Below are 14,354 nucleotides of genomic sequence, written 5' to 3'. Positions count from 1 at the left end.
ACAAGCTGCTTGTCACGGTGTGCGTGTAGACAATCCAACAAGAATGAGATGTGTGACGCAGAATAAACTATTTTACAAGAGGCTTTAATGAACACACAGAGCTATAACCACTACAGCTATTAATGCAGGACACAGAACTGAGAAAACAGAAGGCGTAACTTACCAGCAGAACAGGTTACAGGTGCCAAACTAATTAGAAACCATGGCAACAAGCAAGAACTCAGGTGACAGTGACGATAAACGTGACACAGGTGATATCTGACACAATATGATCATGAAGTACGCATGATGAAGAATCTGGTTTCTCAGAGCAACACTGATGCACTTTCTGCATTGTTTAGATCCAAACATCTAGATTTTTAATCATGCAGAGGTTCTGACTGCCGCTGTTAGTGTATTAGTAGTGTATGAGTGGTGTATGTGTAGTGTATTAGTAGTGTATGTGTAGTGTATCTGTAGTGTATGAGTAGTGTATGTGTAGTACATAAAGTAGGTTATGAGTATTGTATCTGTAGTGTTTGAGTAGTGAATGTGTAATGCATGAGTAGTGTATGAGTAGTGTATCTGTAGTGCATGAGTAGTGGGTGGGGGTAAGCCAGGCTAAGCCTCAACCTGCATAAATGTAATTGAAATTTAATCCAGTAGCAGCACATTTTCTGACGGCACTTCAGTGTCCCGGTCTGTTCGACAGCATCCCACATGACTGTCCTCGACTCAGAGTCGAACCTCATCCTCAGTGGTCATTATTTTAAACTCGTTCCCCTTAGAACGGGAAGGTGACACTGACGCCACAGGAAGTAGTTTATCTTCACCTGCAGGAAGTAGGAAACACTTCCCCCGGAGCCGATGTCTCTGTCGACGGCCTGGACTCTGTAGAAGCTGCTGCCCGAGGGAATGTCCTTCAACACAGATCACAATCATGCAGACTGTGTTTTATAACACATATATATATTCATTTCCAAGCTGATTTTCACTCTTACCTCAGGGACGTCCACTATAAAGGGTCGATTTAAAAACTCAGGCTTTTCGTCATTAACATCTGTGATAAACACTCGAACATTTTCTACCACCTGGAGAAATGAGGTATAAAGTAAAATTGCATTTGCATAGTCAAAAATGTACATTAAAGCACATTAAATACAATAATATGCAGACTAAATACTATGGGACTATGGGACTAAATAATAATTAATAAACAATTATAATTGAAATCCATCAAAGGCTATACCACTTCTTAGAAGTGAAGTTTTTAATTTTGGCACAACTAACAGCATTAAACAAAATCCTAAATGAATGATTCTTTCCCAAGCATTCCTACAGCCAAACAGATTCCAGTCGAAGCAGATAAACATAAACATAAGCAGAAGCAGAAGCAGAAGCAGAAGCCGTGCTGCTCACACACATCAGTGTTGTGAAAGCGTCAGTCACAGGGTGTGTTTGACTCCTGATCACTTTTCATTCAGTACTTTCTCTAAAGCTTAATACAGCATCAGAATGTAATTTTTATCAGTTTTATGTTAATAAACATTAAAAAGTTTTTACTTTTATTAAAGTATGGATTTGTGAAACCGATGTCGTCATTGCTGATCTTTTGATAGCTTTCGTCACTGTGACGTCTCCAGTTTCTACCCAACATGCACCTTTTTAACCGCTTGTTAAAAAAACGCAACTTGATCCTACAGAATTAGTCAATTACAGGCCGATCTCGAATCTGCCTTTTCTGTCAAAGATACTAGAAAAGGCAGTATCCTCACAACTATGTTCCTTTTTAGAAATAAATTATATCTGTGAGGATTTCCAGTCAGGATTTAGACCGTACCATAGTACCGAAACAGCTCTCGTTAGAGTCACAAATGGTTTTCTCTTATCATCTGATCGTGGTTGTGTCTCTCTATTAGTGTTACTCGATCTTAGTGCTGCATTTGATACTATTGACCACAACATTCTTTTAAATAGACTCGAACATTATGGCATTAGTGGAATTGCATTAGCATGGTTTAAATCACACTTATCTGACCATTATCAGTTTATAGCAGTAAATGAAGAGATGTCTCATCGATCACAAGTTCAGTATGGCGTACCACAAGGCTCAGTACTAGGACCACTGCTGTTCACTCTGTACATGCTACCCTAGATATCATTAGAAAGCATGGCATTAGTTTTCACTGTTATGCTGATGATACTCAGCTCTATATTTATTCACGTCCAGACGAAACTTACCAATTCACAAAATTAACGTAATGTATAGCTGATATAAAAAATTGGATGACTAGTATTATCCTACTACTTAATTCTGAAAAAACAGAGATTCTAATTATTGGACAAAAAACTTCCTCATGTAATAACCTAGAATACTGTCTAACACTTGATGGCTGCTCTGTTAAGTCTTCGTCGTCGGTTAGGAACCTGGATGTGCTCTTTGATACCAATCTTTCATTTGAAAGTCACGTGTCTAGTGTCTGTAAAACTGCATTTTTCCATCTTAAAAATATATCTAAATTACGCCATATGCTCTCATTGACAAATGCGGAACAGTTAGTTCATGCGTTCATGACCTCAAGGATAGATTATTGTAATGCTCTACTGGGTGGTTGCCCTGCACGCTTAATAAACAAACTACAGCTGGTACAAAACGCAGCAGCTCGAGTTCTCGAGTTCAAACCAGGAAGTATGACCATATTAGCCCGGTTCTGTCAACACTGCATTGACTCCCTATTAAACATTGCATAAATTTTAAAATATTGCTGATTACTTACAAAGCACTAAATGGTTTAGCTCCGCAGTTCTTGAGCGAGCTCTTAACGCATTATAGTCCTTCAAGTCTATTGCGATCTCAAAATTCCGGCCAGTTGATAATACCTAGAATATCAAAATCGACTGCTGGCGGTAGATCCTTCTCCTATTTAGCACAAAAACTTTGGAACAGTCTTCCATTGTCCGGGAAGCAGACACACTCTGTCAGTTCAAAGCTAGATTAAAGACTAGCTAGATTATCTCTTTGACCTAGCATTCACATAACACATTATAGACTTCTATAATTCAATGTTAGGGTTAATAATAGAGTTAGGGCTGCATAGATCCGGTCAGCCGGAACCGGGAACACTTCCCATAAATCCTGATGTACTCGTTACATCATAAGAAGAATGGAGTCTATGCTAATATTAGTCTCTCTGTTTATCCCGAGGTTTACCGCAGTCCGCCGGATCCAGGCCGTATCCAGATCTGATGAAGGACCTTCGCCTGGACGCGATGACAACACAGTCCTGAAATGTCCACTAGTCTCTTCTCTGTGAAGGCCTCCTCCCTCCCTTTACCGCTCTACAGATAAAGCGTTGTCGGGATAATTCCGGTTCGTGTGGCTACGTGGAAGCGATAAAAATTCTGTATTATAAATTTTAAGGCCAGACAAGTAGTTTGTTGAGGGTTGATTTGTAGGGAAGGACTACACGCCTGCGCACAGATATTCAAACACACATCCCTATAGACTGAACTCGTAATACGCATGTGCACGCCATCAGCGTTCTCACGGGTTCACGTTTTTTAAGTTTGCGCAGAAAGAACTGAAGAGTTTTCTGTTAGAACGGTGTCGTGTTAGCGGCCCCTAAGTTAATAACTGATGATCGTTGCGACGGAAGTGAATCAATCAAATTTGCTGTAAAGCCAAAACACTTTACTTTAATTTCCTATTATCTCTGTAAAGCTGCTTTGGAACAATCTACATTGTTAAAAGCGCTATATAAATGAAGATGACTTGACTTGACCTCTTCAGGTCAGATGCGATCGGTCTGTACTCATGTATGGGGCGCCGTTTGTAAAGCGGCTCACACTGAAAATAACAGCAACATTTTGTCACATTTAGCTTCAAACAATGTTTAAAAAACTGGTATGAATTTTTGACGGTCACTTTTTACCACATTTACAACAATATTTGTCAACTTAGAGATATTTTAAATAGTTAAATCTAAATATTAAATGTTACACCTAAATGTTAAATGTTAAATCTAAATGCTAAATCTAAATCTAAATGCTAAATCTAAATCTAAATCTAAATCTAAATCTAAATCTAAATCTAAATGTTAAATCTAAATCTAAATGTTAAATATAAATATAAATCTAAATGTTAAATCTAAATATTAAATCTAAATCTAAATGTTAAATCTAAATGTTAAATGTTAAATCTAAATCTAAATGTTAAATCTAAATATTAAATCTAAATCTAAATGTTAAATCTAAATGTTAAATCTAAATCTAAATGTTAAATCTAAATGTAAAATCTAAATCTAAATCTAAATGTTAAATCTAAATGTTAAATCTAAATGTTGAATCTAAATCTAAATGTTAAATCTAAATCTAAATGTTGAATCTAAATGTTTGGGGTGAAACTAAATATTTAACTAATATGCAAATTCAAAATGCCGGTAACAGGAAGTGCCAAAATAAAAGCTCGAGGTGGTCAGTGTGTGTTTATAGCATGGTTTATAGTGTCAAATAACGAATAAAAACCATCTCATCCGAGGAAATGGACTCTTGGACATAGATTATCGTGATAATAACTACCTAAAATAATAAACACGTTTGGAGAAACTGTATTTGAAGAGTAGGCTAGTGTCACTTTTATGAAAAGTGCGGGACTTATGACCTGTAGCCATAATAGCCAGCCACTAGGGGGCTCACTTTGACTGAATGTCATGTCATCGCTCTGTCATCACGAGACTCTACAGTTTCTCCAAACGTGTTTATTATTTTAGGAAGTTATTATCGTTATATTATAGTTATTATTATGAGATGGTTTTTATTCGTTATTTGACACTATAAACCATGCTATAAACACACACTGACCACCTCGCGCTTTTATTTTGGCACTTCCGGCATTTTGAATTTGCATATTAGTTAAATATTTAGTTTCACCCAAAACATTTAGATTCAACATTTAGATTTAGATTCAACATTTAGATTTAGATTTAGATTTAACATTTAGATTTAACATTTAGATTTAGATTCAACATTTAGATTTAGATTTAGATTTAACATTTAGATTTAACATTTAGATTTAGATTCAACATTTAGATTTAGATTTAGATTTAACATTTAGATTTAACATTTAGATTTAGATTTAACATTTAGATTTAGATTTAACATTTAGATTTAACATTTAGATTTAGATTTAATATTTAGATTTAACATTTAGATTTAGATTTAACATTTAACATTTAGATTTAACATTTAGATTTAGATTTAATATTTAGATTTAACATTTAGATTTAACATTTAGATTTAACATTTAGATTTAGATTTAATATTTAGATTTAACATTTAGATTTAGATTTAGATTTAACATTTAACATTTAGATTTAACATTTAGATTTAGATTCAACATTTAGATTTATATTTAGCATTTAGATTTAATATTTAACATTTAGGTGTAACATTTAATAGTTAGATTTAACTATTTAAAATATCTCTAAGTTGACAAATATTGTTGTAAATGTGGTAAAAAGTGACCGTCAAAAACTCATACCAGTTTTTTAAACATTGTTTGAAGCTAAATGTGACAAAATGTTGCTGTTATTTTCAGCGTGAGCCGCTTTACAAACGGCGCCCCATACTCATGAAGTCAAACACACTGACAGTGTTTCACTCTTTACAGTCAAACTGACCAACGACTGACAGCGACTGAAACTGACACGCCACTGACAGCTGAACATACAAACAATGACACGCTTCCACTGTAAGAAGTTAGCCTGTAATTAAATCTTATTGTAATGGAGTTTTTTCACCTTGTTTCTTCCATCTGTGATGGTCACACATGCAACGATCTCATCCTGAACCTTAACAATCAAAGCAAGTTTAATTATTAACACAAACCTCAGACTTCAGCTGGTATTCTTCCTGAATAATGTCCTTATATTGTGCCGTTGTAATGACACTCACCTCTCTGTCCAGACTTTCCACGAGTGTCACATTCCCTGATTTGGGCTCAACGCTGAAACACTCTTTGGATCCCTTATCAAAGGTCATGCCATAGGTCACGGGTTCCCCTTCCGGGTCGGAGCCGTTCAGCGTGTACACATGAGTCCCTGTGGAGAACCAGTCCAGAAGTGTTCATACTGTGCGACCTAAACCCTAAACCCACTGTCACTCATATCACATTACAATGAGCTAAATATCTGATTTCATGCAATGATTTAGAGAAATGAATTTCTGCACACAAATATGAATTCAGCTTGATCAGAGATTTGTCTCATGATATCTCTGTTCTGCGTTCAGTCAGTGCGTATACAGCATAAGATGTTCTTCTGCTCTCAGCTATTCTCCCCTATATGAGAAGTGAGGTGTGTTCGAGAAGTGAGGTGTGTTCAAACACTAACCCACAGCTGTGTCTTCAGCGAGACTGAACAGCGCCATGTTTCCGTTGTTGCTGCCAGATCCATTATCATAGAAATATGGTGCGAAATCAGATTTGCCTGAAAACACAGATACTTCAAACTCAGCACCAAATAACACAGAAATACACTTCAAATGTTAAACATCAGGATGTTCACACCAGAAACCTGAGACTGCGGTAAGAAATACAGTGTAGTGTGTCTTTGTTAGATTGACAACAGCATTCAGGGAAATCACTGACACAGAATCATCATTTGGACCAATTCTACTGAAACTAAGTAAGTGAGAATTACATGCATTTTAGATAAACTACTCTAAAAGTAAAACAAAAGTTCCACAGTAAATTGTAATGTTTAAAGTTAAAGGTGTATATTAAAGGACAAGCTCTGCTCAGTCCATGATACTTAAAGGATTATTGAGACACTCAAAGATCTGGATCTGATTAAACTACAGTCTCTCACACAAACACTCAGTTACTCACCCGGACACACACACAGTGAGATGAGAAGAAGTAAAGTCTGTTTATTCCTCATTCTGTAGAGAGAGAGTCAAGAAGCAGCCGCTGCCCATCTGAAGATGTCTTTAGAGGCGCGCGCGTGTGTGAGTGTATGTGTGTGTGTGTGTGTGTGTATGTGTGTGTGAGAGCGCAGGAGAAGCAGACGCAGTAATCCTGTGACTCACTGCAGCTCATGACTGAGACCTGGAACAACACACACACACACACACACATGTCTGACCCTAACACACACACACACACACACACACACACACGGGACTGATCCTAACACACACACACACACACGGGTCTGACCCTAACACACACACACACGGGTCTGACCCTAACACACACACACACACACACACACACACACACACACACAGACACACACGCACACACACGCACACACACGCACACACACGCACACACACACACACACACACACACACACACACACACACACACACACACACACACACACACACACACACACACACACACACACACACTTCATTCGTTCAGAGTTTAGCCACATTTTGAACTTAACACTGAAGTTATTCATTGAAGGCCAGGAACCACAACAGCTGCTCTTCTCCTGGACAGGGTTAGGGTTAGGGGTTAGGGGTTAAGGTTAGGGTTAGCCCTAACCTCTCCTGGACATATCACAGGGTTCTGATTTAGAAAGTTTGTTCTGTAACTTCAGAACCAAATGAAATGGAAGGACAGAACCTTTAATACCTAATCATTCTGCTATACGAACATTAGCATCGGCTCCTGATACACACATCTGTCACTGAGCTATTCTAGGGTGAAGGTGACGTTCATCAGGGTTTGGGGTGTGTTCACACACACGTCACGCAGAACATCACGAGAATCGCTCCGCTATATAAAGAGTGTTGCAGGAAGAACAGAATCCTGTGCTTATAACGAAACATTACAGACGAACACAGACGAAACTCTTCTTATATGATGAAGAGTCGTTGAAAGATACGACCTCTCCAGCTTTACTCTAAACACACTGATCTGATTCACTGTTTCAGCGATGTGTGCAAGTGTGGGACTGGTGGAGATGCTTTCTGATGCCCTAAAATATAGAATCATAAGGCTGCCTTTAGTTACTATGATAGAAGAATCAGGCCACAGTTTCTCTTCTCTGGATCATCCGAAGCTCACTGAGGAATATTATGCTCTTTATCTGATCAGTTTATATCCATCTGTGTTCTTACACCCTAACTTCGGCAGAATGACTATTTCTTTTTTAAACTTGGCTCATGGTTTATTAAAATGGCAGAAACAGCAATTTAATAAAAGACATCCTACTCAACATAACATCAATATTTGGAATAAACTAATCTTCTGTCTAGTAATATTATTCATTAAATGTGTTCATGTTTTCATCCAGTCAGAATTCAGAGATGTAATAATCTGTAATGGAGTTAGGCTTATAGAGACTACATTACTCTGGTGTCGGACTACAAACCCCATCAGTCGAGACACTGTGAAGAGGAAACCAAACTCTTCAGGCTTTCTGAATTAAGAACCACATACTAACATACTATTCTTATCATTGTTGCCATAGAAATATATAGGAAAGAAAATAAGAGTAGTATGCTAGTATTCATCAGTTTAATAGCAGTGACTGTGAGAGCTGCACGAAAGCGGCTCAGTTTTACTGTGTGCATTCGCTGTCTTTAGGGCAGATTTCTTAATATTCAAACATTATTATTGATCTGCATTGGCACCATTATATGAGACTGAACTGAGCTGGACGATGACATCACGGTTTTCTCCAGAGCGGCGATATATATATATATATATATATATATATATATATATATATATATATATATATATATATATATATATAAATGAACTAAATTAATAACTAATGATTTTTACAACAGAAATGAACCATCACTGAACTTAAGCTGGACTGACGCGATCATCTTCTAGATCCGCTGTACAGCAGAAACACACTTTGTTGGATTATTTTCCTGTTGTCTCTGTAAAGCTGCTGTGAAACACTCAGAGCTGTAGAAATAAAGCTTGACGTGACTTGATCCTAGGCAGGTTTATTTAATAATACAGGTACTGATTTTAATTAATTTACTGAAGCATGTGAAATTTAAAAAAAATTATATTGTCTTTTTTTGTGTATTTTTGATTTTTTTTAATGAATTGTATTAAATTATTATTATTATTATTATTATTATAGATTTTTTTTACAGATGCTGCATGATTGTCATTGACTTTCATTGAGACCACTGGTGTCTGAAGAGATTAGTGTAATATTTAATTGAGCCGTGTGTGTTGAAGTGGCAGCGTGACTGACGTTATTGTGTGTTTTGTTTTGTGTGTTTTCTCTTTGTTCTGTTTTCTTCTGGACTCATACGACAGTGGAGTTCCCATCTTCTTATATATGGTTAACTCCATGGAGAACAATTTGTAGTGGTTTTATTTTTGTGATCATCATGCTTTGGAGTTTGTAGTTAAATTTTGTTTGTTTTATTTGTGATTTGTGATTTGTGATTTTTTTTGTTTCTGTGCCATTTCTAATTACCCTTTGTGCTACTTTTGTATTTGAACATTGTCCAATTTACTATTTCTAAAGAAACACTAACAGTGTTAGCCATTACCCTTTTTTTATCATACTCACCACTAGGGGGCGCATAAGCGTTAGAACCTCTTGTATTTAAATTAGTAGTAGCATAGAAGAAGCATGGTTTTATCCTGTTTTTATCCTAGCACCTCCAGCAACACTCATTAGAGTCCTGATTGAGAAATGTTGTCTCCAGTTCAATCATGTAAGTTTTGTTTCTCCTTATGTTGTGCATTTGTTTTCATTTGATGCATATAATGTATGTGTGGGCTCTCTAGCTAATGCTAGATTTCTTTTCTTTTTGTAGATGTTTTCTCCTTAAATGTTACTTTATATTTTGTGGTGTTGAATCTGTATTGTTTGTTAAGGCTCTACTTATATAGTTTTCACTGCGTTAGCTTGTGGATTATCATATATCCAGAGTACAAGGATGTGACTCTGTGGGATATCTCGTTTTTCTTGGATTATTTGAAGAGCTCCTGAAGGACTATTTTTTATTTTTTTTGTGAGTGGGTTTTTGTGAAATCATCCTAAACACGGATTATTCCAACTTTCATTATAGTAATTCTATACTTACTCCTTACTCATATACAACCTTGAACTGATCAGTTAAGTTTTTATTTATTTATTAGGGCCCGAGCACCGATGGTGAGAGGACCCTGTTGTTTTTGCTCTGTTTATTATTATTCTTCCGCTTCTTCTCCAAAGTGAATCGCTTTTTAGAGGGCCTTAACATGCTCGAAAACTCATGAAATTTTGCACACGCTTCAGAAGTGGTGAAAATGTACGTGTGATATGGGTTTCAGAATTGTGTGGGGCAAAATGGCTCAATTATTGCCCCTACATTTTGCCCCGGCTCTACGGTTCACGTACAGGTATGAAATTTAACACAACCTAAACACAACAGGAAATAAGCTATTTTGAACTTCCTCTCAGATTTTGTGCAGTTTTCTCCATTTCCTGATATTGTACTTTAACGAACTCCTCCTACAGTTTTGATCTGATCCTCTTCAAATTTGATGAGTGTAATCTTAAGGCCTTTGCAACATTAAATTGTGAAGATCTTGAGTTTTCGTCAAAGGGTGTGCCCTCGGCGGCCTGACAAACGTACACCTAATTTCTGCCTTTTGGTGATGAATGCATGATATGATAAGTTTAATATTAATGTTGCTTGCAGTTCCGATGTTGCTAGGCAACCACAGACAGCCTGCAGTAACTCAGGCATACGATGTCCAATCTGCCCCAAACTTCACTTGTGTGATAAGAGTCCTGTCCTGAACACATGACCATGCTCATATTTGGTTATAGCAATAGTGCCACCTGCTGGTAGCAGGAAGTGTGGCAAATACAAATTACCTTAACATAGTCCTCCTATATTTACATACTGTCCACTGTGCTCTGTTTTCCTAAAGGCGCCGGGTAGCGGCGGCACGGGTGCGAGGGCCCTTTTCATCACTGCTTGCAGCTTTAATTTTCATTGTTATTCTTTTTGTATTGATTTCCCTTGCTTTACAGACCATCTGTGTGTATATTGCTTTCATTTACTGGATTGGTTTTATTTCAATTCATTCTCATGTAAATGCATTGTTCTGTTTATTTCTTCTGGTTTATCTAAACCATTACATTTAATTAAAGGGATACTTCACCTCTGGAAAGGTGAATGTGTATCTAAAATAGGTCATTTATGTAGAAGAAATGTGAAGAAATTTTTGAATTTGGAGCTTTCTAGACTGAGAAAAGCCAGAAAATGTATTTTTGGCTTATGTGGATGAAAGACAACAACTTCCAGAATGCACTTGCTTCGCTGCCCTAGGAAGCCACGCCTACCGGTTAGAGAGCACAGTTGAAAACAACAAGGCTAGGCTACTATTGTGACTCCGTGATGAGTTTGCCAGGGATTTCGAGATCGCCGAAAATGTCCGGGATTCGGCTTTTGCGTTCTACAGTCGCCATTCATTATGTTTACTGTGGCGAGCAGGACGAGGCTGACGGCCGCGGGAGAACGGCGCGAGGCCGGTGGCGTCATCACTGAGACGCTGCGGTCTCGCATCTCTCACGGAGGAGCGGGAATTTTCTTAGCAATGGTAAAACGCACATCAACCGATCACTTGTTTAGCGTTCATGTAAACACTACAGTCAGATTCACCAATCGGAATGAATTCCGTTAGACTGAAACAAAAGGTGTGCATGTAAACAATGAATGGCGACTGCAGAAAGCAAAAGCCGAATCCCGGACATTTTGAACGATCTCGCCCGCCGGACAAGTCCGGGAAAAAGAGGATGGTAACCCCTATTTTTTACAGTCTATGGGTAACCCCTAATACTCAGCTTTCTTCACAGAACAAAAGCCTGCTAGCTTAGCTTCTAAAGAAAGACGGCTGACACTGTGTGTACATTCTGAGTGAGATCCCACCCTCTATGGGCGGGCTGAAAACATGCGGAACAACGCCATCTACTGGCTGTAGCCTCTGGCCAGAAAATCCTCCGATGACGCAAAATGGCGATTTTTGCGTCATCGGAGGATTTTTTCCAGACAAAAAATACATAAATCTCTCCTCTCAGGGGGATATGAGGGTGGAAAGCACGGTAATTCGAAAATACTACAGGTTTTCTACTAATACAAAGCTTAATGCTAAATCCTGAAGTATCCCTTTAATGGTCTTTATTGTTTGTGACAACACACTGGGAAACATACTAGATATTTTTTAGCAGCGTTAAGTTAATAGTTGGTGTTAATATTTCTGTTATTCAGGTGTATATATACAGTGCATCTGGAAAGTATTCACAGCGCTTCATTATTTCCACATTTTGTTATAGCCTTATTCCAAAATGGATTAAATTCATTATTTTCCTCTAAATTCTACAAACAGTACCTCATAATGACAACATGAAAGAAGTTTGTTTGAAATCTTTACAAATTTATAAAAAAAAGAAATAAAAAAAGAAAATCACATGTACATAAGTATTCACAGCCTTTGCTCAATACTTTGTTGAAGCATCTTTGGCACCAACTACAGCTTTCTGAGAAGGGTTAGTGAGTATGATGCGTGGCACACCTGTACCTGGGCAGTTTCTGCCACTCTTCTTCGCAGAACTCTCAAGCTCCATCAGGTTGGATGGGGAGCGTCGGTGCACAGCCATGTTCAGATCTCTCCAGAGATCAAGAAGTCCCGGGATGAGTGAACGCCGGCGCGTCTTTGCTGCCGCTGCTCCCGGGATTCCTTTAACTATGTGTACTAACGATGTGTGTCTTGTGCTCGCCTTGTGCTTGCCTGTCCTGTCTTTGGTTTCTCATCGACTGCACTGTTCCAGTATTCTACGGCTGAGCTTCCGTCTGTATCTACACGATCCACCATCACCAGCTCTGCTTTCACACACGGACATTTTATACTTGCCTCGTCGGAAATGCATTCACCGTGGCTCTTGTCGGAACTTTCAGTATGATAAATCCAACTCCATAAAGTCCTTCTGGTCCACTACTCGACATCCACCGAGGAACACCGGCCGCCGTGCTGATCATAGTGTGTTGGTCCGCCTAGCTAGGTCGGCTAACACGGCTGTCAAAATCAGTAACACTACTGTCAACTTTGGTCTTTTTAACATCCGCTCACTTATGAGTACAGGACATCACAGAGAAACACTGGAGCTCTGTCAGAGTGACCATCGGGTTCTGGGTCTCCTCCCTGACTGAGGCCCTTCTCCCCCGATCGCTCAGCTCTAGGAAGAGTCCTGCTGGTTCCACACTTCTTCTATTAACGGATGATGGAGGCCACTGTGCTCATGGGGACCTTCAACGCTGCAGAAATGTGTCTGTACCCTTCCCCAGATCTGTGCCTCGATACAATCCTGTCTCAGAGGTCTATAGACAATTCCTTGGACTTCATGGCTTGGTTTGTGCTCTGACATTATATAGACAGTTGTGTGCCTTTTCAAATCATGTCCAATCAACTGAATTTACCACAGGTGGACTCCAATCCAGTTGTAGAAACATCTCAAGGATGATCAGTGGAAACTGGATGAACCTGAGCTCAATTTTGAGTGTCATGGCAAAGGCTGTGAATACTTATGTACATGTGATTTTTAAAAAAGTTTTTTTTATAAATTTGCAAAGATTTCAAACAAACTTCTTTCACGTTGTCATTATGGGGTATTGTTTGTAGAGTTGTGAGAAAAATAATGAATTTAACACATTTTGGAATAAGGCTGTAACAACAAAATGTGGAAAAAGTGAAGTGTTGTGAATGCTCTCCGGATGCACTGAAGCTGTATGCCACACCTGTGGACAGTGGTTATAACACTGATCGTTGATCAGAGAGAGTCGTAGAGAGTAGAGCAGGATCTGCAGTGTGTGTGAGAGCAGTGTGTGTTTCTTCTGAACTTCAGCTGATATTGTCTAACTCCCTCTGCTGGTCTGTCACAGAAACTGCACGATCACATGATCACAGGAATCCACCAGATGCCAAAGCTTCTGTTTCTGAGGTTACTTCTCTTTTCTTTTTGCAGACCTATGGATACTGACAATAACTTCATATTAATGGGGTTTAAGTGTTTTGGCAGTGAATGTGACTTGCAATCACTATTGAATATTTCCTAATCTTTTAGTTTTTTAAAGTAAGTTGCACCTGTAACCAGTGCTGATGTTCCCATCCGCTGGCAATGGCCTCCTCTCAGGATTTAATCAGAACACAGATGGCGGAGGATTAATCGCTAATCTCACGGTCATCTGCCGCTGGTCAGAGCACAGATAAAACACGAATGTGTCGATGCGCAGATCCTCTCACAAACATCACGGACATGCCTTCACTATCACCGCTGTGCGGATCTGACCCAAAAATACCACCATAACCTGGATTATAGGTCATAATCGATAGG

The 14,354-nt window shown here is 38.4% G+C and overlaps 1 protein-coding gene across 2 annotated transcripts in view; it reads right to left on the bottom strand.

The window, feature by feature from the left end:
* The window catches only part of LOC308706427 (cadherin-related family member 1a), a 14,229-nt gene extending 7,163 nt beyond the window's left edge, over positions 1-7,066 (bottom strand). The window contains exons 1-6 of one of the 2 annotated variants that reach the window (XM_081392052.1): positions 6,866-7,066; positions 6,369-6,464; positions 5,932-6,077; positions 5,778-5,828; positions 981-1,070; positions 813-899 (exon numbers count right to left, since the gene is read on the bottom strand). In XM_081392052.1, coding sequence (XP_081248178.1) covers positions 813-899; positions 981-1,070; positions 5,778-5,828; positions 5,932-6,077; positions 6,369-6,464; positions 6,866-6,917 — 522 coding nt within the window. In that variant the 5' untranslated portion in view covers positions 6,918-7,066. The remainder of the gene's footprint in view (positions 1-812; positions 900-980; positions 1,071-5,777; positions 5,829-5,931; positions 6,078-6,368; positions 6,465-6,865) is intronic. The other variant, XM_081392053.1, reaches the window with a different exon arrangement.
* Between the last annotated feature and the right edge of the window lie 7,288 nt (positions 7,067-14,354).

Source organism: Scardinius erythrophthalmus (assembly GCF_964197995.2).
Source record: "Scardinius erythrophthalmus genome assembly, chromosome: 18".
NCBI classification, from domain to species: domain Eukaryota; kingdom Metazoa; phylum Chordata; class Actinopteri; order Cypriniformes; family Leuciscidae; genus Scardinius; species Scardinius erythrophthalmus.
The sequence above is the reverse complement of the archived record's forward strand: the minus strand, read 5'-3'. Positions and strand labels throughout refer to the sequence as shown.